General features: G+C 41.4%; 1 protein-coding gene across 5 annotated transcripts in view; it reads left to right on the forward strand.

The window, feature by feature from the left end:
- The window catches only part of STON2 (stonin 2), a 156,273-nt gene that overhangs the window by 31,927 nt on the left and 100,477 nt on the right, over positions 1–23,869 (forward strand). For all 5 annotated transcript variants that reach the window (XM_045071675.1, XM_045071677.1, XM_013057971.2 and 2 more), the window contains 2 exons: positions 30–305; positions 2,143–2,418. In XM_045071675.1, coding sequence (XP_044927610.1) covers positions 218–305; positions 2,143–2,418 — 364 coding nt within the window. In that variant the 5' untranslated portion in view covers positions 30–217. The remainder of the gene's footprint in view (positions 1–29; positions 306–2,142; positions 2,419–23,869) is intronic.

Genomic DNA, 23,869 nt, shown 5'->3' on the forward strand with positions numbered 1-23,869 from the left:
TTTTAAATTTTTATTATTTTTTTAAACAGATTTCTGCCCGGCAGATTAGCCAAAGGAAAGAGGGACCAATCTATCTACGTTCTGAGCGCCACCCTCTACAAGACCCTCTTAACAGAGCCGAGGCCCGAGTTCACTGTGCTCCCATTCCCCCACCCCAGACGTTACTCTGGGGTCTGCCTGAGGCCATTGATGTGAAGATGACCAGTGCCTTCTTAGCATGACGACCTTGGACCATGTGATCGCCACCCACCAGTCAGAGTGGGTCTCCTTCAATGAGGAGCCACTCTTTCCTGTCCCTTCTGAGGGTAAGGAGCACTCTCATTTCTTAAGTGAAAAGATTAGCAAAGAACCACAACTCTTTATAATGACTTCTCCTCGATCATTCTTTGGATAGGATCTTAATGGGAAAAAGAGCCAGTTTGTCACTTTCCTAAGGTGCAGATTTGTCCACTGAGAAGCCTGGGGCAAGCATTTTTAGGAAACTTCGAGTCCCAAGCAGAAGGGCCTGGAAACACCAAAAGTATTGGGTGCTTTCTTCCAAGGAATGTAAACTTTGTAATTATAAATAACTCCTTTATACTTGGCCTTTTAGGGTGTTACTCCCAACGGCAGTTTGGATTTCCTAGTTTTTAAAGCATAGCTGTGAAGAGTGACAGGCACTAGAGACAGATTGCTTAGGCTCGGATCCTGGCTCTGTCACAGCTAAGGGATGTGCCCTTGGGTAGTTGGTCTCTTTAACCTCTCTATGCTGTCGTTTCTCTATCCAGTAGGGGTAATCACAGTACCTTCCTCAGGGGGGCTGTGAAGACAAAATGAATTAATATACATATAGTGCTTAGAACAGTGCCTAGCATGTGGAAAGATCTCAGTTAATTGTCATCCACAATCATGAAGATGGCTAAATTGACTTCTAGGGACCTGGTGCTCAGGGATGCAGGTCAAGGTAGGGGACAGGAGGTATTTGCAGAGTCTGGTTCGCTGGTTCTGTCCTACTGCAGCTACCCTTGTCAGCTGCTATCAACCCAGATTCACTGATAGCACCTGGAAAGTGTGAGTTGACAGGTGAGCCATCCAGTATTCTGGCCATGGGGCTACTGAGTCCTTAAAATGCGGCTAGTCGGAATTGAAGTGTGTCTTAAGTATAAAATGCCAACACTGAATTTCAAAGACCTAGTGAAAGTAAGATATTTCATTAATAACTTTTATATTAATTACATGTTAGAATTATAAATTTTCAACATATGGAGTTGAAATTTATATTACTAGAAGTAGCTCTTTTTACTTTTTTTTAATGTGGCTATTAAAAAATTAAAATTACATACGTGGTTCAGCTTTTATTTCTGTTGGGCAGTGCTCATCTAAACGCTTTGGTTACATGCAGGTAGACTAGTTTGTGTGGCTAATGATGGCAGGAAAAAATTTTATGTAAGTACTTCGGTTTTTAAAAAGTATTCATATAGTAAAATCAACCACTTTTGCTATGCAGTTGAGAAACTTCAACACATGTCTAGATCTGTGTAGCCACCCCGATGATTAGGATATAGTTCTTTAAAAAAAAAATTTTTTTTTGAAGGACGTTGCGTGTTCTAGGACCAAAAAAGTGCTGGAAAGGTAGGATCCTCATTTAGCTGGACCTCATTCAGCCGGCTGTTGGTACAGAGTTCGCACCTGGCAGCCTGCGGACACACGTAGTTTGGACTGCGTGGAGTTTGAAGTGTGAATTTGAATGTGTTTAGTCCAGACAGAAGCTTTCCTGTTCAGCCAAAGTCTCTGTCTGTCCCAGTTGCCTTTTGCTTTTCTCCTTCGACTCAGTTATCTTTTTCTTTGGCCTCTAGAGCATTGTTGTTTGTGACTGCCAGGCATTGGAATAGATGCTAGGATGAGAATTATGAACAAGATTTCCATTCTCAGGCTGCGGGGGCACTGGCTGTGGGCATGATGAGTTTTCCTTCGTCCCCATTGTGAGGAAAACTCCCCTTTAGCATGGAGACAGGCGGGCATGGCTCTTCCTTCACCCGCACCCACCCGTATCATGAGTCTTGTGATCACCCCTTACCTACCCTTGGGGTTTTCCTCCATGAGACAGTTTTGAAGGGTGGCCTTCCTCATGTGATTGACGGTGGTGTCTGGTATGTATTTCAGGGGGCACGGAAGAGCACGTCCCAGCACCGTCGTCTTACTCAGACCAGTCTGAGAGCTCCTCCGGGGAGAACCATGTGGTGGACGGAGGCTGTCAAGATCTTTCCCACTCAGAGCAGGATGACTCCTCTGAGAAGCTGGGTCTCATCTCTGAAGCGACCTCCCCTCCTGGGAGCCCCGAGCAGCCCTCACCTGACCTGGCCTCGGCTATCAGCAACTGGGTTCAGTTTGAAGATGACACCCCCTGGGCCAGCACATCATCACCTCAGAAGGAAACAGGTGAGCCGGGTGGGAGGCTGAGAAGAGTTCAGGTGTAGGTCCGTGTTCACCAGGTCCATGGCCATCAGAGGTGTGTCAGGACTGAGGGGAATCCACTTTGCCAGAGCCCTCCAGCACAGGCCGTACAGGAGAGCCGGCAGAGACCTTGTCTGGCTTGGTTCTACAACTGGGCTTTGTCATCAAAACCTATGGAAAGATTTATGGGCTCTGGGCCCCTTCTAGCCTTCTATACTTGTCCTGGCTGCTGACCTGTCTTTGGAAGTATGCATATTTATTTGTCTATTAGATACTGGAGTTATGTTTACTCAGCACCTAAATTATAAGCTCCTTACAAGCAGACATGAATGTCTCTCTGAGCACGGACCATGATCAATTACTAATAGAGTCACTATTAAACATGCGTATGCTTGTGTCCCAGACCTGTCAGAGCTAAATCTTCAGGGGTGGGGCCTGTCATTAATGATAATTCTCTTATTTTGTGGCATTTCAGTAGCCAGAAGCTGCGCAGGGGAACTTAGTGAAGTGGAGGCGTTGTTGGTCCCCGCCCTGGTGACCTGGCTGCATAGTTTATTGTGTACCAAAGCATGTCAACGCTGACCAGATAGCCTTTGGGACTCTCTTAGCTCTCTCACTGCTGTGTAACAAATTACCACAGACTTAGCGGTTTAAACAACATAACTTTATTTTCTTTCAGTTCTGTAGTTCAGAAGTCCAAGTGTTGGACGTGGTGTCACTGTGCTCATTCAAAGTGTTGGGAAGGCTGCATTCCTTCCAGGAGATTCTAAGGAAGAATCTGTTTCCTTGCCCTTTCTAGCTTTTGGATGCTGCCCACATTCCATGGCACGTGTCCCCTTCTTCTGCCGCCAAAGCCAGCAATGCTGCATCTCTCTGTGCCTTTCTTCTGGAATCTCATCTTCCTCTGATTTCCGCCCACCTCTTCCACTTTTAAGATCCTTAATTCATCACATCTGCAAAGTCCCTTTTTCCATGTAGGGTGACATATTCCCAGGTTCTGGGGATGAGGACATAGACATCTTTGGGGGGCATTATTTTGTCTACCACAGAGACCTACTAGAGAAAATTAAGGTTGATAGATTTTTTTTGTGTTGTTGTTGGTGAGCCACCCAGGTGGCCCTCGACTTATTCATATTTAAACATCAGATTTGTTAGTGAATTGTTGGTGAGAGAGCCGTGACACTCAGAGCAGCAGGGATGAAATGACAGGTCCAGACAAGCTTCCCAGTCTCGCTGGAGGGAGGAAGTAACCTTTACTGAACATCCAACACTGGCAGAACAGTGGGCCGGTGAAGCATTTTAGACAGGGGAAGAGTTTTCCAACACAGGGGACTGAAGCAGTACAGAAGTGTCTTATTTTTCATGAGATGTATTTACCAAACACTGTCCCATGCACCATGCTCAACGCTTTGACTATATCATCTCATGTACCTCTTATAGTCATATGAGGAAAGCATTAATATTATACTGATACTGTACATGAGGAAACTGAGAAGATAGTGGTTTGGGAATTTGTCCAAGGTTGTATGCTGGAAAGTGTCAGAGGAGAGCTTCACAGACTGGCAGGCTGGCCCCCGGATTTGGAACAGTCTAGGGATGCACCATGGTCTGTTTGCCTCCATCTTCCTGCTGTTCCTCCTATGGTTTCCTCCGCTCCCCGATTCCCAGAAGGCAGGGGAGACGAGGGAAAGGTGCAGGGTGTTTCTCTACCTGCCCCCAAATGGCCATGCTTTCAGTTCACTAAATGCCACATATTTATGGCATTCAGGTTTGTTCACATCTTGTTCATGTCTTACCATTAGCTTCAGAGGTTTCCTGATGACTCAGAACTATGTGTGGGTTGGTGGCAAACGTAGTCACTTTGCTTCAGCTCCTGACCACTTAGTTTTGCAAAACCAATTCTGGGGGTAGTCTTAATTTTGTTGCCTCCCTCTGACTGAGAACCTTAGCTTGTCATTGATAGTGCTCTTGACATATTATTAAAACCTTTTCCTTTAATGTGGCAGTTCTGTAGATCCCTGGAATTGCCCAAAAGTCTCTGAAGAGGCCTGCGGGGTCAAAATTATTTTCATAATAATTCTAAGGTTGCCTTTTTCACGCATTGGAATCTGCATTGATGGTACAAAAGTAATGGTGAGTAAAACTTCTGGCTACCATGTACTCATACTAAAAAAAAGAGTCAATTTCACATAATACCCTTAATGTAGTCATAAAAATTATTAATTTTATTAAATCTTGGTTCCCAAGTACATCTTTCTATTTTGTTTATTTATTTAATTAAAAAAATTAATTTAATTTAGCTTAATTTCTTTTTTTTGTGTGTGTGTTCCAGCATTCATTGTCTATGCACCCAGTGCTCCGTGCAATATGTGCCCTCCTTAATACCCACCACCAGGCTCACCCAACCCCCCACATCCCTCCCCTCCAAAACCCTCAGTTTGTTCTCAGAGTTCACAGTCTCTCATGGTTCGTCTCCCCCTCTGGTTTCCCCCAACTTACTTCAAGTACATCTTTTTAATATTCTCTGTGATAAATTGGCATAAAACATTTTGTGCCATACTAAAATATAATGGTTGTCTTGGGGAAACAATGGGTTTAAAAAATGTTTTTTAAAGATGTTATTTATTTATTTGAGAGAGAGAAAGAGAGAGGGAGTGAGCTGGGGAGGGTCAAGCAGACTCTGTGCTGAGTGTGGAGCTGGATATGGCTCTATCTCATGACCCTGAGATGACCTGAGGCAAAATCAAGTGTTGAACACTTAACCAACTGAGCTACCCCAGTGCCCCTAAAATTCTGTAATGAAAAAGAATTCATTTAGAAAATCAAAATTATTTTTTAAAAAGGAAAACAATGCAAAAAACCCTCAAACTCCTTGATGAACAAAATATCAGTATTTTAAAAACAAGAGTTAGCTAATACTTGTGTGATTGACTCACTGGCCTTCCCCTCATCCTGGCCCTAGTTCTAGTAATAGTTTACTTAAAAAGTAGGCAGTTAGTCTTTGGGCCATAGTTTACTCATTTTATATTTTTTAAATACTGTATTTAAGGGGAGCGTGGCTGGCTCGGTCCGTGGAGCAACTCCTAATCTTGAGGTCATGAGTTCAAGCCCCAGGTAGAGCCTAGAGCTTACTTAAAAAAAAAAAGAAAAGAAAGAAAAATAAAAGGAAAAGGAAAAGAAAAAAACTATAATAAAATACTGTACTTAAAATGTTGTTTGATTCCCGAGATTTTTGGTTCCCCGAATTTTGCACCCAAGGAGAGTGTGCCTCACTTGCCTTACCGTAGTCCCAGCTCTGCATTATGATGGGGTTATGGAATGTGTTGATATTACTAGAGAACAATCAAGAAATGACAGTTTCAAATGTGTTGAAAGCATTGTCATGGCTTAAAAACTGCTCAAACAATAATTCTATGTTACCATATGTAAGTTTAACTCATCCTTCTAGAATTGGAGCTGTCTCCTTCAGGAGGAACTTGTAGGCTAGTTTTCCAGCAGACTTGAGGCTTGATGTGTGGATAAGAAGCAGGAATAAACCATGTGCAGGGCCAGCCCCACCTCAGGTAGTGTTCCAGGACCCAAGAGCCATCTCAGAGCATCAGAGTGGTAAAAGAAATGGTAATAAATGCAAGGCTCCAATTCCACCTCTCCTGCCAACACCCAGCCGGACCCATCAATTTCCCTATTACCCAAACCAGCCCCACCCATGTAGACTAATTCCCTCCTGCGTTTCCTCACGTAGATGGGTTTGACAACAAGGAAGAGGGGTTGACAGAGCTAAGGCCATGTGATAAGGAGAAAGGAAGCTTTGACCTTGTCAACATGGATAATGCAGACATTGCCCCAAGATAGTTCTGTTCTGACGGTTACTGGGCAGCTCAGATTTTAATTTAAATCCCAAAGGTCGGGGTACTGTGCATCGTCAAAAACATCATATATGTAACTGTGAGCATGACAGCAAAATAACACAGGTGTGTGCAGCAGGTATGTTTATCGTGACAGAGACGGTCTGAGGCTTCTTGCAGTCACTGCTGCCTGCTCTGTTCTTTTGTTAACGCTAAGACTTCCTGGTGTGATCGGCAAAATAATGGCCCCCAAAGATATCAGGTCCTACTCCTTGGAACCTGTACATGTTATCTTATTTGAAGATAGGGACTTTGCAGATGTGATTAAGGATTTTTATTTTTAATTTTCATTTTTAGAAGATTGTATTTATTCAATTGTCAGAGAGAGGGAGTGAGGGAACAAAAGCAGGGGGAGCAGCAGGCTGATGCTGGACTCCCTCCCAGCACCTTGGGATCATGACCTGAGCCAAAGGCAGATGCTTACCCAACTGAGCCACCCAGAAGTCCCAAGTTACGGATTTTTAGATTGATATTCCTGGATAATCTGAAGTGGGGGCCCCTAAGTACAGACACCTATATTCTTAGAAAAGGGAGGCAAAGGGATATTTTGCCCACACAAAGGCGGCAAAGCGAACACAGAACAGAAAGGGATTTGAAGATGTGGCCTTGAAGATTGGGGTGATGAGTCCACAGCCGAGGAATGCTGGCAGCCTGCAGAGGCCTGGAGAGGCAGGGAATGCGCTCTCCCCAGAGCCCCTGGAGGGAGTGCTGCCAGGCAGACATCTTGATTTCAGCCTAGTGATCCTGACTTCAGACTTCTGGCTTCCAGAACTGGGAGGGAACTGAGTTCTGTTGTTTGAAGCCGTGAAGTTTGTGTCAATGCATTACAGGAGCCCCAGTAAACTAATGTACCAAATTTCCAAAATCCTAGAACAGAACCATTAGCATAAGACTAAAAATGAGTCAATCTGGGCTAGGGGAGCATCCGTAATAGTGCAGGCCATCTTTTAAGTAGATGTGTTAGACAGTATGTTTTATTTCCAAAGTTTATAGCCTTTTATAATTTATTCATTGAGTCACCCAATACTTATTAAGCACCTCCTCCCCATAGTTGTCTTAGGTGCAGATGTTCAGATACAAAACTGGGTAACATAGTGCTCAGAATTTAACAGAAGTCCATTGAGCTTCTCACTTGGTCTTCTTGTAGGAATCCAGAGCCAACCTGTGCTCCCACGATTCCCGCATCTGCCTCCTGTAGACCATCTTTCAGTTACAGCACGTCTTATAAATTTTTTTTTCCATTTCATAGTAGCTGAAAATTTGAAGGTACTTTGAGGAAGCAAAGGAAGAAGTATATTGGGGGAGAATTGCTTGCCTAGAAGTTTCATTTTATAGCCAGGCCCATCTATCATCTCTTCCTGGGAAGGATCAAAGTTGGAATTTAAAACATTTTTCCTATCATTTATCATTTGATTGTGGATCTTTCCCAGAGTTCTTGTTCAGTTTTGCCTCGGATCAATGGTGCCCACTTGGAGAAAACAATGTGTTGGGTAGATGGCCAACTTCTACGAATTGAATGGCCATCTGGTTCTTTGTAGTCTAATCTGACAATATAGAAATGATTTGTCTATCAGTGTCTCATTTATCCACTCTAAAAAATATGCTTCTCTTAGTGTATTAATTTCCAGCAAGCAGACCTGAGACCTGTTTTTTGCTAAGCTTCACCCTTGTTTATATCAAGTAAACTTTTTTTTAGTGTGGACAGCCCATGAACAAAATAGAATTAGGGTGAGAGAGAGAGTTGATGTGCTCGATTTAAACATGCAAAAATTGGGAATCTGTTGATGAACTCTGGAATATATTGGTGTGTTTCAATGCATGTAGGTGGTGAAGTTCAACCAGAAATAAGGAAAATCTGTGGAAACTGTTTATGGCCTCAGCAATCTTTCCGCTGGCATCAGTATCACCAGAGCAAACCAGTTCTCATCCCTTTTTTTTTTTTTAATGTTTTTTTTTTTTTAAAGATTTTATTTATTTATTTGACAGAGAGAGATCACAAGTAGGCAGAGAGGCAGGCAGAGAGAGGAGGAAGCAGGCTCCCCGCCGAGCAGAGAGCCCGATGCGGGACTCGATCCCAGGACCCTGAGATCATGACCTGAGCCGAAGGCAGCGGCTTAACCCACTGAGCCACCCAGGCGCCCCAGTTCTCATCCCTTTAATGTAGTTGTAGTTTCTTTGTTTATTCCCATTTTATTGCCATATCCCATTTGCTTCTGTTACATGCCTAACACTTTCTGGTCAGACATCTCTGTGTCAGAAGAAAGGGGCAAATGTGTGTTTTGGACTTGGGGGAAGGAGAGTTTCCTCTGCCTTTCAAAGTTTCTTCTGGCTGGTTCAAGACTTAAATTGACACGAGACAGAGTCATAGGGGAAAATAAAATACAATTTTGTACGATGGGAACCACACATACACAAGTGGTTCACAGGCAGGAAAAATAGAGGCCTAATGAATGGGGGATGGGCCAGATGCTTCAAAGGGGAGGATGCTGATGCACAGGAGAGTAAGAGCAGGTGTTTGAGAAATAGATGTTTGCCCTGCCATGCAGATGGGTCACTCAGATAAAATTTATCTCTGGTAGTAATGCTTAGTCTGGGAAAGATACTCCAGTTAGATTCTTCTAGGTAGTTAAAGGAAGGGAAGAATTTTCTTTCCAGCCCACAGGGTCTCATTTGCCTTCAGCTCAGAATAGTCCACCTGCCAAAGTGATACATTTTGAGGAGACCTGTTTTGATCCCCTTCTGCCCCGTCCTATGCAGCCTCTGTGAATATATTTTTTTAAGATTTTATTTATTTATTTGACAGACAGAGATCACAAGTAGGCAGACAGGCAGACAGAGAGAGAGGAAGGGAAGTAAGCTCCCTGCTGAGCAGAGAGGCTGCTGTGGGGCTCGATCCCAGGACCCTGGGATCATGACCCGAGCCGAAGGCAGAGGCTTTAACGCGCTAAGCCACCCAGGCGCTCCTCTTTGTGAATATTTTTTATGAGGTGATCGTGATCTTGACCTAAAAGAAGGAGGATGAGAAAGGAGGCTAAATGGAATGGATTAGGGCTATTCCTCCTCTGGATTTTGGGAAACAAACAATGGAGCCTTCCTCAACCAGCTGGTCCATGCCCTCGCATCCAGGCTGGCAAGAAGTCGGGGAAGATAGCACATGTGTGTGCACACGGAGTCGTCAGGTGGAGGAATGTGACGCGGATCCTCCTCTTCCATCCCCCCAAGTTCACATTCCTACACTGTTCACAGTTTTCCTGGCAGATGAAGAGCAAAAAACAAAAGAATTTATCCTTTAAGCTGTGCCCCCTACAGATAAAACCGAGGGAGCGTTGGATTTCAGCCTGGAATGGGACTGTACTACTTGCCCAAATTAAAATGCAAGGAAGCCAAAGGCACGGTGGAGCAAGAGACAAAGAGACTGTCATTAGTGGTAAATCTCTTATTTTTGTGCCATAAATTGTTGGAGGCTGCACTGGGGAGTTTAAATTAGCCAGGGAGTTGCTACCCCTACCTCGTGACCTGGCTACTGATTTTATCTTGTACTGAAGCATATACCAAGGGTGATTGGACAACGAGGAGCAACAGCTGGTTGGGAAGATAACTGCAGAAATATTTTAAGTCCATCAGGGGGAAAACTTTGTTTTGGATTTGAACTAGTGCAAGATTTGAAATGATTAACTGCCATCGTGGTTGGTCTGGAAAAAAGGAGACACATCATCTCTCTCAGAAAAATACGAATAAAATCAGTCAGTTGAGTGACAAAGCCTTTTGGTAAACACATATGACAGATTGCTCTCATCAGTTCTTTGGACATGAGGATGCTAGGAATGAGGAGCATGTAAAATCATGCCCCTCTTGTAAATATGGGATCCTCCATTAAAACCTCTGAAATTTGATAGAGGCCAAATGCAGAATCCTACCTCTTTGACTTAATAAGAACACTTCGGCTTGGGGCACCTGGGTGGCTCAGTGGGTTAAAGCTTCTGCCTTCTGCTCAGGTCATGATCTCAGGGTCCTTGGATCGAGCCCTGCATCGGGCTCTCTGCTCTGTAGGGAGCCTGCTTCCTCCTCTCTCTCTGCCTGCCTCTCTGACTACTTGTGATCTCTGTCTGTCAAATAAATAAATAAAATCTTAAAAAAAAATAATTATTAAAAAAAAAATGAATAACTGCCAAATACTTAAAACTTAAAGTAGCTGCAAGAATACTGTTCACATCTTAGTCTGAATGCCATGTGATTGAACTGGGTTATCCACTGAAGAATATCAAGAAATTTAACTGCAAACTTTTTTGCTGAACCTTGAATCTCAGTGCATGGATATTCTGCTAAGCCTTAAAACAGCAGTAGAGCACAGCAGATCCAAAGTGTTACAGCAAATAAGGAAACAAACAAACAAAATACCAAATTTCTGGTTCAAATCAAAATTAAATCCCTACATTGTTCTCTAGAGAAATATTTTTGAAAATGAACCTAACCCCAGGTGGTATTTTATTCACTGGGTCTCTTAGCAGGGACCCTGGTGGCAAAAAGCTTTCCTAATTTAGTATTTTGTCTCTTCTGTTTTAAAATCCCACCATATACCGGAAAGAATGTAGCAGTCAGCTTATATATCACCCAGAATCTTTACAGAGATCCTCTTAGAGCAAAGGCTGATTCCATATATACGCCTTTTACAAGTGTATGTGTGTGCTTAGAAGATGTTTGCAAACATAGGCAGACAAACTGACTTGAAAAAGCAAACTTCGTTCCCAAAATTGAAGGAAAAAAATTGTGGCACTATTTTCAGCCTGAAGCTTCCTGTTCACTCATCGTGTTATGCATTGACCTTCCTCCACAGACATGGCAATTTTGTGGCAAGGTCAAGGCTGAATTGGACCCATTATGCAGATGCTGCAGGATATGCATAATTACAAACGTAAAAAAATTTTCATTTCCGGAACATTTGTTCCACGCAAGCTAAACACTAATATTCCCTTGTGCTTCAAATGTCTTCCCCAAAAGCCTGGGCTGAGGCCTTCCCATTGTGTCTGGGGAAGCTAATTATCTGGGACCAGAGAAAGAGCCCCTTGTTTGGGGGAAGACCAAAAATGATGTCAGCCATTTAAGAGGGAGGCAGGGTGGCAGCTGAGAGACAGTCCTGAAGAAGACTAGCCCAGCGGTTAATTTCTTTTATTCTTTTTATTCTGGCGACTGACGGTGAATTGGTGGTGGGAGTGGAATAAGATCCCAACCATTTGGTGAGTATGTATCCAGGGCCCATTGCATTTGGTATGCATATGTATTTCCCTCTTCAACAGAGGACGTTTTATTTTCGTTTAATACCTTGAATTGTTCTCTGCTTCTAAGAGTAATTAATGACCTCTCCGGAATCCGTCTTAGACAGTAATGTACTGAGGAATGGATTCTAACAAAGCCCTTCTTCCTTGGGGCCTGATGCCCTCTGCCCCTTTCCAGTGGGCACCACTCTGCTCTAACCACAATCTCTCCTGCTGTTCTGACCAGCCCATTTCTGCTCTTACTGTTTCCTCAGCCCCTACAACTCTTCCCCTACAATTTCACTCAGAGCTCTGCTCAAGCATCATTTCCCCCTGCCCCAACTCCGTAATGTTTTCCTGCATTAAATGTCTTTATGGCCCATGTTTCTACCGGGAATTTGGTTATGTTTGTTTGTTGTCTCTCTTCCCACTAGAGGAGAGAGATGTTGTTTGTCTCATTTATGTTCTATCCCAGAATATGGAGAATGGAACTTAGTAGGTACTCGCTTAGAATTTGTTGGATTAATGAATGAAAGATGGAAGATGTATATGAAACATCCTGCAGAATGACGGACTGTCATTTATGGGGCACATGAGCTGTTAGACAGAACTTGAGGCATGGTGTCCTCAGTGAAGTGTATTGTTATTATTATTTTTAACAAAATAGGCAAAGAAACTTCCCCGTCATGCCCTTTGCTTATCAGCTATCATCGGCTTTGATTTCCTGTTATTATACACACAATGAGCACACACACGTGCATACACATAGCACACAGGTACACAAACATATGTATATACACAGAGTATATGTGCATAACATACGCCTACATACACACGTATATATAATATATGTATAACATAGACTCATGATACATAAACAAATACCTAAATTGTTCCCCCCAGGAGCTGCCTTAAAAAGCACATTTCAAACTATCCATTATATTTTTGTTGTATTTGAAGCTACCATCATACCATTTGGACAGGGGGGAGAATCTCTTGAAAATGACTTCTTCTGATTATCTACTTTAAAGTATTTTACAAAAACTCCCAATATTCTTCTCTTCCAAAATGTGCTAGCTTACGCAGGGGGTCCTTGTGGCCTATCTCACCCTCAGTGTGGGACACAAAACACAATAAACTGCCAAGCATGCATTAATTAACCAGTTCATTCATGCAAAAAATATTTAGGTACTGGGAATGCAATTATGAGAAAACTGGCCATAGTCCCTGCTCTCCCACACGGAAGTTACCTAATGGTTGGGCAGTCTGTCACCAGTGAAGGCCTCTGGGGTAAACAGGAGCTCCTCTGAACCAGTCCTGGGACAGCTGCTTGGTATTGCCAACTGTGAGCTAGCAGGGGAGTCACAAATGAAGAATGGAATTAGATCTATTTTGTATTAATTTGTGGGCTTGTTTACAGCATTGGAGAAATCATATTGCCCTAGTGAGTAGACATCGAAGTATAAATATAGGATATGGCATCAAAATGTATGTAAGTATTTAAATTTTAGTCTAGGATCCCAAAGGATCAAAAGAATATATTGTATTTGCTGTAGTAATTGTTTTAAAGATTTTATTTATTTATTTGACAGAGAGAGAGATCACAAGTAGACAGAGAGGCAGGCAGAGAGAGGAGGAAGCAGGCTCCCCGCTGAGCAGAGAGCCCAATGTGAGGCTCGATCCCAGGACCCTGAGATCATGACCTGAGCTGAAGACAGAGGCTTTAACCCACTGAGCCACCCAGGCGCCCCTGTAGTAACTGTTTCAGTGGTCAGCTTGTTATTTTATTATTCATTCAATCAATGGTGCTTCGAATTCTCACTATGTGCCAGTCACCATTCAGGGCCCTGGTGATATAGTAGAATATTCTGACCCCATGGAGCATACTTTCTGCTGGCGACGCCATACCAGAAACACAGTAAAGGTGTAGATACGGTGTAAGTGTGTTAGTGCGGTTCGCAGGAAAAAGAGAAACATGAAGGAAAGAAAGAGAACAGAGTGAGGGGGGATGTGAAGTTTTACGTAAGATCAGGGAGCGAGTCTCTGAGCAGTAACTTTTGGGTGAAGACATGGGGCAAGCGAGGCGTGAAGCTTGCAGAAGTTAGGGAAGGAGCTGGTGGTAAGTGACTGGAGTGGAAGGACATGGGGAGAAGGGTGGGCGATGAAGCAGAGAGGTCATGAGGACTTGAACCATGAGGTGCTTCAAGGGTAGAGGGAGGACCTTGGCTTTTGCTGTGGATGAGGTGGGAAGCCATCAGAGGGTTTTGAGCAGTGATGTGGTAAGGTCTGACTTTGACTGGAGCAGGTGATTCCGTGAAGCCTGTATGGCCGCTCTGTTGAGAACAGACCAAGTGGAGGAGGACACTTGGGGAAATGGGTGACCCAGTTGGGAGGCCCCTATTACCATCCAGATGGGATGGTGGTTCCATGAAAGGGGGATACACAGAAATGACCTCCTAAGGCCAGAGAGAAAGGCCAAGAGGTCACCTTGACAAGATATGATTTATTAAAGGGACTTAGGGACTTGCATGTCTTGGGCAGCTGCAAACCCAGTCGATCTTTGTGACCCCACCTCCCATAAGACCTGCTTTTGTAGCCCTAGAGGCTGGGAAGTAGTGTGGGTGGACCACGGGGCAGGGGGGCTGGGTGGGGAATGTTTGACAGTAGTGGTGTGTCACAGTCATTTCTCCTGTGCCACTGAGGACCTTAGGCCCGAGGGAGTACTTAAGGGTGAGGTTAGATGAGAAAGAATGTTGGGGGATGGAGCTGTGCTAGAGAAGACGTCACATATTCACACACCTGTCTTGGGTCAGGGTGGAGCTTGGAGATGGTGGGAAGTGATTGGATTCCAGATGTATTTTGAAGGGAGGACTAACAGAAGTTGTGACGGGCTGAATGTGAGAAGAATCAAGGGTGGCTCGGCGGGTTTGTTCTGAGCACCTGGCAGGGTGAAGGAGCTGGTGTGGGGGGCGAACGGGGGCTTCGTTTCAGATGGGTTAAGGCTGGAGACCTAAGTGGAGATTTCAAGTGGATTTGGACATAAGGTTAGGTCTGGAGGTTATTACCTCCAGACCCTTTTTCAGTGGCTCTTTTGTGCAAGCACTTTTCCAAGTGCTTTGCCAGTATTCACCTAATCGCCCTGTGAAGTGGATACAGTTTTCAGCCCTGTATTTGCAGGTGAGAACTTTACAGCAGAACAGATAGATTAACTCGCCTCAGGCTGCGAGACCGGGCGTAGAACTAGACAGGCAGTCTGGGTCCTGGGTCCTTATACCTAAGCTCTTAGGAAAGGAGGAGTAGCAGATTTCTATCTTGTTTCACTTTATTCTTTTTTTTTTTTTTTTTTTTTTTTTTTTTAATTTGACAGACATATCACAAGTAGGCAGGCAGGCAGAGAGAGAGAGGGGGAAGCAGGCTCCCTGCTGAGCAGAGAGCCCGATGCAGGGCTCCATCCCAGGACCCTGAAATCATGACCCGAGCCCAAGGCAGAGGCTTAACCCACTGAGCCACCCAGGTGCCCCTCACTTTATTTTTTGCTGGCTGGATGAGCCCTGGTGTGTGAAGAGCTGTGACGACAGCAGTCCGCTGTCCTCTGGCCCAGGGGTCAAAGGCCTGGCCCCTGGGAGAAAAGTAGGCTCCAGCTCTCAATTCAACTCATCTTGTGGCCTGAGCACGTTCACTTTAGAACCTAAATAAAGTGATTCAGCTAAGATTCCTTTCCTTTCCTTTTAAAGATCTTTTTAAAATTTTTGTTTATTAGAGCACATAAGCAGAGGGAGACCTTCATCCCAGGACCCCAGGATCATGACCTGAGCCAAAGGCAATTGCTTAACAGACTGAGCCACCCAGGCGTCCCTCATCTAAGGTTTCTAAGCTGATAGATAAATGAGAGCAGTGTTTCGAGATGTTGGGACTTCGACTCTCCCAGCTGCATTATTTCTGGTTGCTTTTTCAGGGAAATCCTGAAATTTTATCCAACAAATGTAAAACACCAGTGTGAAAATACTAACAATTCAAATAGCGTTCTTTCTCAGTAGTAGAGTCATTTGAGATGTGGCTTTAATAAGCTTTATTTAACTACTGAATAAATATAAAGGAATATATTTAAAGTGTTTGTTAAATTATAAAGAACAACAGTACAACCCCATCACCCAGTTTACTAAATAGAATATTGTCATCACCCAGAAGTCCCCGAGCTTCCCTACGGATCGCATCAGATATCCCATCCCTCCCTCCTGTATCACCGCCTTCCTGGGGTTTGTGATAGAAACTATATTATTTTTCTTAAAAGTTTCCCTGCCGACACAGGCATCAAGAATGATATAATTTAATTTCGCTTCTTTTTGAACTCTGTGAATGGAATAATACTGAATGCATTATTTTGTACCTTGGTCCTTTAACACAGTATTTATGACATTGTTCCAGGTCACCTGCAGCTATAAACGATCCTTTAGTTTTTATTGCTGTGGATTCCATCAAACTAATACAGCACGATTCAGTTATCTATTGTATTACTGTTGGGTATTTGTCTTGTTTCTACTTTTTGGCATTTAGGAATGTGTTTCTATGAGCATTCTTTTTTTTTTTTCTTTTTCCCCTGTGAGCATCTAAACACACAGCCTGGTGACCAAGTGTAAGCTGTTCTCTCGCCTAAGAGTCAGAGGGGACCTGTGGGGCCATAGAGAGTTTATCCTCAGCTTTATCAGATCACACCAGCCCATTTTCTCAGGCAGTTTCAGTTTACCTGTCACCCATGTATAAAAGATGTTGTGTCACTACTTCTTTGTCTACACTTAAGATTGTCATATTTTTCTTTCTTTTCTTTATATTTTTCTATTTAGTCATGCTGAGGCATGGGGAAAGGGAAGGGGAAGAGTAATGGTGTTTTGTGTGGTTTTAATTTGCATTTTCTAGATTATTGATGAGATTGAGCTGCCCCCCCCCCCTTTTGCCATTTGAATTTTTTTTTTCTTTCATAAAAGTCCTATTCAGGTGTATTCTTGCTGGGGTCTTTCCCTTTTTCTTTCTGATTTCTAAGAGTTCCTTGTGGATGTGATATATGACAGTATCTCCTATACATGGGTGTAGGATAAAGTCGATGGTCTTTTTACTCTCTTTCTGGTTCCTTTTTTTTTTTTTTTAAAGATTTTATTTATTTATTTGACAGGCAGAGATCACAAGTAGGCAGAGATGCAGGCGGAGAGAGAGGAGGAGGCAGGTTCCCCGCTGAGCAGAGAGCCTGATGTGGGGCTTGATCCCAGGACCTTGAGATCATGACCTGAGCTGAAGGCAGAGGATTTAACCACTGAGCCACCCAGGCACCCCCCCCCTTTTTTTTTTTTTTTAAGATCTGGTTCCTTTTATAAAAAGAAATTTTTAATTTTAATAATATGAAATTTGTTTCTTTTTATGCTTAGTGTTTTCTGTGTCTTGGTAAAGGAAATCTTTCCCTACCCTGAAGTCATGAGCATATTTAGGTATATGTCTTCTAAAATATTCTTTCCTTCCTTCCTTCCTTCCTTCCTCTCTCTCTATCTCCCTTTCTTTCTTTCTTGATTTATGTATTTCGGAGCACCTGGCTGACTCAGGCATCTGCCTGAGTTAAGCATCTGCCTTCTGCTTAGATCATGATGTCAGGATCCTGGGATTGGGCCCCACGTCGGGCTCTCAGCTCAGCAGGGAGTCTGCTTCTCCCTCTCCCTCTGCCTACTGCTCCCCCTGCTTGTGCTCTCTCTGTCTCTCTCTCTTTCTCTCTCTCTAATGACTAAAAAGATTTATGTGTTTATTTGAGAGAGAGAGAGAATATACATGAACATGGGGGAGAGGGAGAGAGAGTCTCAAGCAAACTCTGCACCAAACTTGGAGCCAACACAGGGCTTGATTTCATGATCTTGGGATCATGACCTGAGCCGAAATCAAGAGTTGGACCTCAACCAGCTGTGCCAGCCAGGTGCCCCTAAAATTTATCTTATGGAGCCTTTTATGCTTTGATATTCAATCCACCTACAATTGATTTTTCCATTTGGTGTGAAGTAAGAATCTAATTTAATTTTTTTTCTATATAGTATTTTACTATTATTTCTGTTATTTTGTTCATTTTTAATATATACTATTAAAATTCTACCTCGTTTATATCTAAACAGTGTGATTCTGCTTACCAATAGGAAAAATATGCAAAAATTTTTATTGAGAATGCAGTAAATCTATTGATTAATTTGGGGAGAATGAACATCTTTACAATATTAACTTTCTTAAACCCTAATTTTTTTTTTAATTTTTATTTTTTACTAACATATAGTGTATTATTTGTTTCAGGGGTACAGGTCTGTGATTCATCAGTCTTACACAGTTCACAGCACTCACCACAACATATTCCCTCCCCAGGGTCTGTCACCCTCCTACCCCCCTCCACTCCAGCAACCCTTAGTTCATTTCCTGAGATTTAGAGTCTCTTAGGGTTTGTCTCCCTCTCCGGTTTCATCTTGTTTCATCTTTCCCTCCCTTTCCCTATGATCTTCAGTCTTGTTTCTCAAATTCCTCATATCAGTGAGATAATATGATATTTATCTTTCTCTGATTGACTTATTTTGCTTAGAATAATACCCTCCGGTTCCATCCATGTTGTTGCAAATGGCAAGATTTCATTTTTGATGACTTCATAATATTCCATTGTATATATGTATATACCACATTTTCTTTATCCATTCATCTGTTGATGGACATCTAGGCTCTTTCCATAGTTTAGCTATTATGGAAATTGCTGCTATAAACACTGGGGTGCACATGCCGCTTTGGGGAACTACATTTGTATCTTTAGGGTAAATACCCAGTAGTGCAATTGCTGGGTCATAGGTTAGCTCTATTTTCAACTTTTTGAAGAACCTTCATACTGTTTTCTGGAGTGGCTGCACCAGCTTGCATTCCCACCAACAACGTAGGAGGATTTCCCTTTCTCTGCATCCTCGCCAACATCTGTTGTTTCCTGGCTTATTAATTTTAGCCATTCTGACTGGTCTGAGGTGGTATCTCATTGTGGTTTTTTTTTTTTTTAAAGATTTTATTTATATGACAGAGAGAAATCACAAGTAGATGGAGAGGCAGGCAGAGAGAGAGAGAGGGAAGCAGGTTCCCTGCCGAGCAGAGAGCCCGATGGGGGACTCGATCCCAGGACCCTGAGATCATGACCTGAGCTGAAGGCAGCGGCTTAACCCACTGAGCCACCCAGGCGCCCCTCTCATTGTGGTTTTGATTTGTATTTCCGTGGTATCTCACTGTGGTTTTGATTTGTATTTCCCTGATGCCGAGTGATGTTCACTTTTTCATATGTCTGTTGGCCATTTGGATGCCTTTTTTTGCAGAAATGTTAGTTCATGTCTTCTGCCCATTTCTTGATTGGATTATTCTTTGGATGTTGAGTATGAGAAGTTTTTTATGGATTTTGGATACCAGCCTTTATCTGATATGTCATTTGCAAATATCTTTTCCCATTCTGTCAGTTGTCTTTTGGTTTTATTGACTTTCCTGTGCTAAAGCTTTGTATCTTGATAAAGTCCCAATAGTTCAGTTTTGCTCTTGCTTCCCTCACTTTGGCGATGTTTCTAGGAAGAAGGTGCTGCGGCCGAGGTCTAAGAGGTTGCTGCCCGTCTTCTCCTCAAGTATTTTGTTGGATTCCTGTCTCCTATTTAGGTCTTTCATCCATTTGAGTCTATTTTTGTGTGTGGTATAAGGAAATGGTGCAATTTCATTCTTCTGCATGTGGCCGTCCAATTTTCCCAAACATTTTCTTAAACCCTAATTATATATCTCCACTTATTCAGATCTTCTGTACAATCTGTTAATAGACTTTAGAAGTATCTCCTCTGAGAACTTGAGCATCTTTTATTAGATTTATTACTATATATACTTGATATTTTTGTTACTATTATAAATGCTGTCTTGTTTCAAGTTTAATTTTCTATATATTTCTTATTTTCAGAAATGCAATTATTTTATATATTTATTTTAAAAAGCACAAGTACTGTGCTAAAATTGTTAATTTGGCAATTTATTAGGGCTTCCTGGTTATTTTCTATATCCAAAAATATCATCTGCAAAGAATAGGCTTGGCTTTTTTTCATTCCTTTTTATTTCCTGCCTTATTGTGTAGGTTCTGACCACAAATAGGTTGTTGAATAGAAGTGGGAGAAGCGGCCACCCATCATCTTGATCAAGATCTCCAAGGGAACACTCTCCAGCAGTGCACATTGTTTGGATAGGGTTTTGGGGTTAGCTCTGCTAGGTTTAGGGAACTTCGTCTCTTTCTAGTCTGCCAAAAATTACTACCATAAATAATACTAAAATTTATTCAGTGCCTTCTCTGTGTGTATTATAATGACAATATGGGTTTTTTACTCTTTTAATGTATTACTATAGTGAATTATGTTAATTGATTTAGTAATGTTAATTCACATGTTATCAACAGGTAATATTACCTCTAATGGGGCTAAAAATAGTTTGGGGAGGCAAAGAAATATTTAATTTTTTTAAAAGATTTTACTTATTTATTTGACAGCGATTACAAGTAGGTGAGAGGGAGGAGAAGCAGACTTCCCGCCGAGCAGAGAGCCCAATGCGGGGCTCCATCCCAGGAACCTGAGATTGTGAGCTGAGCTGAAGGCAGAGGCTCAACCCACTGAGCCACCCAGGTGCCCCTGAGGCAAAGAAATCTTATTCTTTTTATGTGTACAGCATAGTTACATATATAGTACATGATAGATATACAATATATCTGTCTTATTAAAATTTAAAAGGGAATTGATAAACTGGAGCTCATCAAAATTAAAACTTTGCTTTATAAAAGACCCTGTTGAGAGGATAAAGAAGGAAGCTATCCACTGGGAGAAGATACTTGAAAATCACATATCTGATGAAGTACTAGTGTCTAGAATGTATAAAGAAGCCTCAAAACTCAACAATGAAAAAAACGAAGCAATCTAATTAGAAAATGGGCAACAGACATAAACATATGTTTCACTGACAAGGATATACGGATGGCAAATCAGCACCTGGAAATATGTTCAATATCATTATCAATATGGAAATGCAAATAGAATGAGTTATCACACATATATTAGATGACTTAAAATAAAAACAGTGGTAATGCTAAATGCTAGTAAAGAAGCAGAGAAATGAATTGCATGTTTAGTTTTATAAGGAACTGTCAAACTCTTTTCCAAAGTCATTTTTATGGTTTGTATTCTCATCAGCAATACATGAATGATCCATTGTATGACCTAGCAGTTGTACTCTGTGGCATTTATCCCAGAGAAATGGGAACCTAGGTTCATACAAAAACCTATACAAAAACCATACATGAATATTCAAAGCACCTTTATTCATAATACCCAAGAGCCAGAAACTCTGTGTTCTATCAGAGGTGAATGGTTAAACTGTGGTTAGTCCATACTGTGGAACACTATTCAGCAATCAAAAGGAATGAAGTATGGAGACATTCAACACCTTGAGTGAATTTCCGAGATTTTTGATGAATAATAACAGCCAATCCTAAAAGGTCACATACTGCATGATTCCATTTATATAGCATTCTTGAAATGACAAAATTATAGAAATGAAAAACAAATTAGTGGTTGCCCTAGGTTAGGAACAGGGCATGAGGGGAAGAAGTAGAAATGAATAAAAGGTCAGTATTCTTGTGGTGATGGCACTGTTCTGCATCTGGATTGTGATTGTAGACATACAACCCACACACCGATAACACGACGTAGAAGTAAATACATACCTGAGTACATGTAAAACTGGGGAAATGTGAGTGAGATTGGTAGATTGTATTAATATCAATTTCCTGGTCATAATATTCTACTGGGGAAGAGGGACTTCAAGGGAGAGGATGGTTGGGGAAAAAATGTGTCAGTGGGGCAGTAATGAAAAAAAAATTGAGAAAGTGTTAAACCAACCTTGCATTCATTGGATAAATCCAATTTAGTCATGATGTAGTTCTCCTTTTCCTCAATCTCTGAATTCTCTTTGATAATAATTTATTTGGGATTCTTGTATCTATGTCCTGATTGAGGTTGGCCTGTCATTCTCATTTTAGAGAATATAAGTATTAATCAGATACACATTGTCAGGTTTTGATGTCAGGAAATGCTAACCTCATAATATGAGTTGATGAGTGGTCTCTCTTTTTTGTACTCTGAAAGATTGAAATTTTTTTCTTTAAAGTTTGAAATAAGTCAAGCAGGGAAAGGCAATTATCATATGGTTTCACTTATTTGCATGGAGGATATTAGGAGAAGGAAGGGGAAAATGAAGGGGGGGAGATAAATCAGAGGAGGAGATGAACCATGAGAGACTATGGGCTCCGGGAATCAAACTGACGGTTTTGTGGGGGGAAATGAGTGAGCCCAGTGATGGGTATTGAGGAGGGCACATATTGCCTGGAGCACTGGGTGTTATACGTAGACAATGAATCATGGAACACTTCATCAAAAACTAATGATGTACTGTATGGTGACTAACATAAATAATAAAAAATAAAAAAATTTAAAATATAAAAATAAAAAACTCTTGACATAACTTTTCAGTAAAACCATCTGCCTGACATTTTCTTATGAAAGTTTAAGGATTGCTTAACTTTATTTGATGATTATTGGACAAGTCAGGTTTCTAACTTTCTTTTTGAATCAGTTTTGAAGTTATAAATTCCTGGAACTTCTACAGTGTTATCTTTTTTCCAAATGTATTGGTGTAAACACATTCATTATTTCTCCTCATTGCCTTCTAAATGTATATAGCATTTGTAATCATGTGTCTTTTTTCATTCTTAAGGTTATTTGGGCCCTCTTTTTTTTAGATTTTTCTTGACAGTTTTTCAATTCTTTTTACATAATCTTCTTAAAGAACTTTTTAATCTATGTATTTTTTAGTTTCAATAACTTATGCTTTTATGTTTATTATTTCCTTTCTAAGAAATAATTTTTCATTTCCTGGAAATAAAATCTTTCTTAGAAATCTTTATTTTATTTTGCAGCTCCTTTTTGTTTTTGTTGTTGTTTTTAAAGATTTTATTTATTTATCTGACAGAGGCAGTGAGAAAGGGAACACAAGCAGGGGGAGGAGGAAAGGGAGAAGCAGGCTCTTTGCTGAGCAGGGAGCCCGACTCGGAGCTTAATCCAAGGATCCTGAGATCATGACCTGAGCCGAAGGCAGACCCTTAATGACTGAGCCACCCAGGCGCCCCCCGTTCCTTTTGTAACTAGATAAGTTGGAAGCTTATTGTATTACATTTCAGTTCTTTTAAATATAAGCAATACAACTGTTCCTGATAGTACTGCTTACTTGCATTCTTAAAGTTTTTTTTTTTTTTTAAAGATTTTATTTATTTATTTGACAGAGAGAGATCACAAGTAGGCAGAGAGGCAGGCAGAGAGAGAGAGAGAGGAGGAAGCAGGCTCCCCGCTGAGCAGAGAGCCCGATGCGGGACTCGATCCCAGGACCCCGAGATCATGACCTGAGCCGAAGGCAGCGGCTTAACCCACTGAGCCACCCAGGCGCCCCTCATTCTTAAAGTTTTAACACATACTGTTCTCATTATTGTTTGGTTCTGAGTGTTTGCTAATATTCATTAATATTTCTTCTTTGACCAACAAATCATTTGAAAGTATGTTTCTTAGTTTCTGAATTTTTCAAATTGTCTTCTATCTAGTTTAGATAAATAGATGCTAGTTGTATCTAGATAAGTGGTTTGGATAACTAGAGACTAAATTGTATTGTGATCAGTGTTCATGGTCTGATACCCGTTTTTGTTATGTGTTAAAATCTGCTTTATGTCATAGCACGTGGTCACTGCTGTAAGAGTTCTAGATGTGGGTTATGAGGATTATGTATTCTTCATCTGTTGATCTTTGTATGACCATTAGATCAGTTTGCTCATTTTGTTGTTTATATCTTCTGTTTCCTTGCTGATTTTTCTGTCTGCTTGGTCTATCAGTTACTGAGAGAGGTGTATTTAAAAATCTCCCATTATGATGATGGACATTTCTTGCTTTCTGCAGTTCTGTCAGTTTTGTATTAATAATTTTGAGACTCAGTTATTAAATATATACCAATTTAGAATTACTATATTTCTGATGAGTTAAAACATATAATTTTATTGTGACCCTTTCTAGTATTGCTTTTTACTTTAAAGTCTATAGGCTACAATGTATCAGGTTCTTTCCATTAATATATTATCTTATATGTTCATATGTATTATATATGTGGCATATATAATATTTTAAT

This window comes from Mustela putorius, unplaced genomic scaffold (assembly GCF_011764305.1).
Source record: "Mustela putorius furo isolate JIRA1106 unplaced genomic scaffold, ASM1176430v1.1 tig00000129_pilon_pilon_pilon, whole genome shotgun sequence".
Lineage (NCBI taxonomy): Eukaryota > Metazoa > Chordata > Mammalia > Carnivora > Mustelidae > Mustela > Mustela putorius.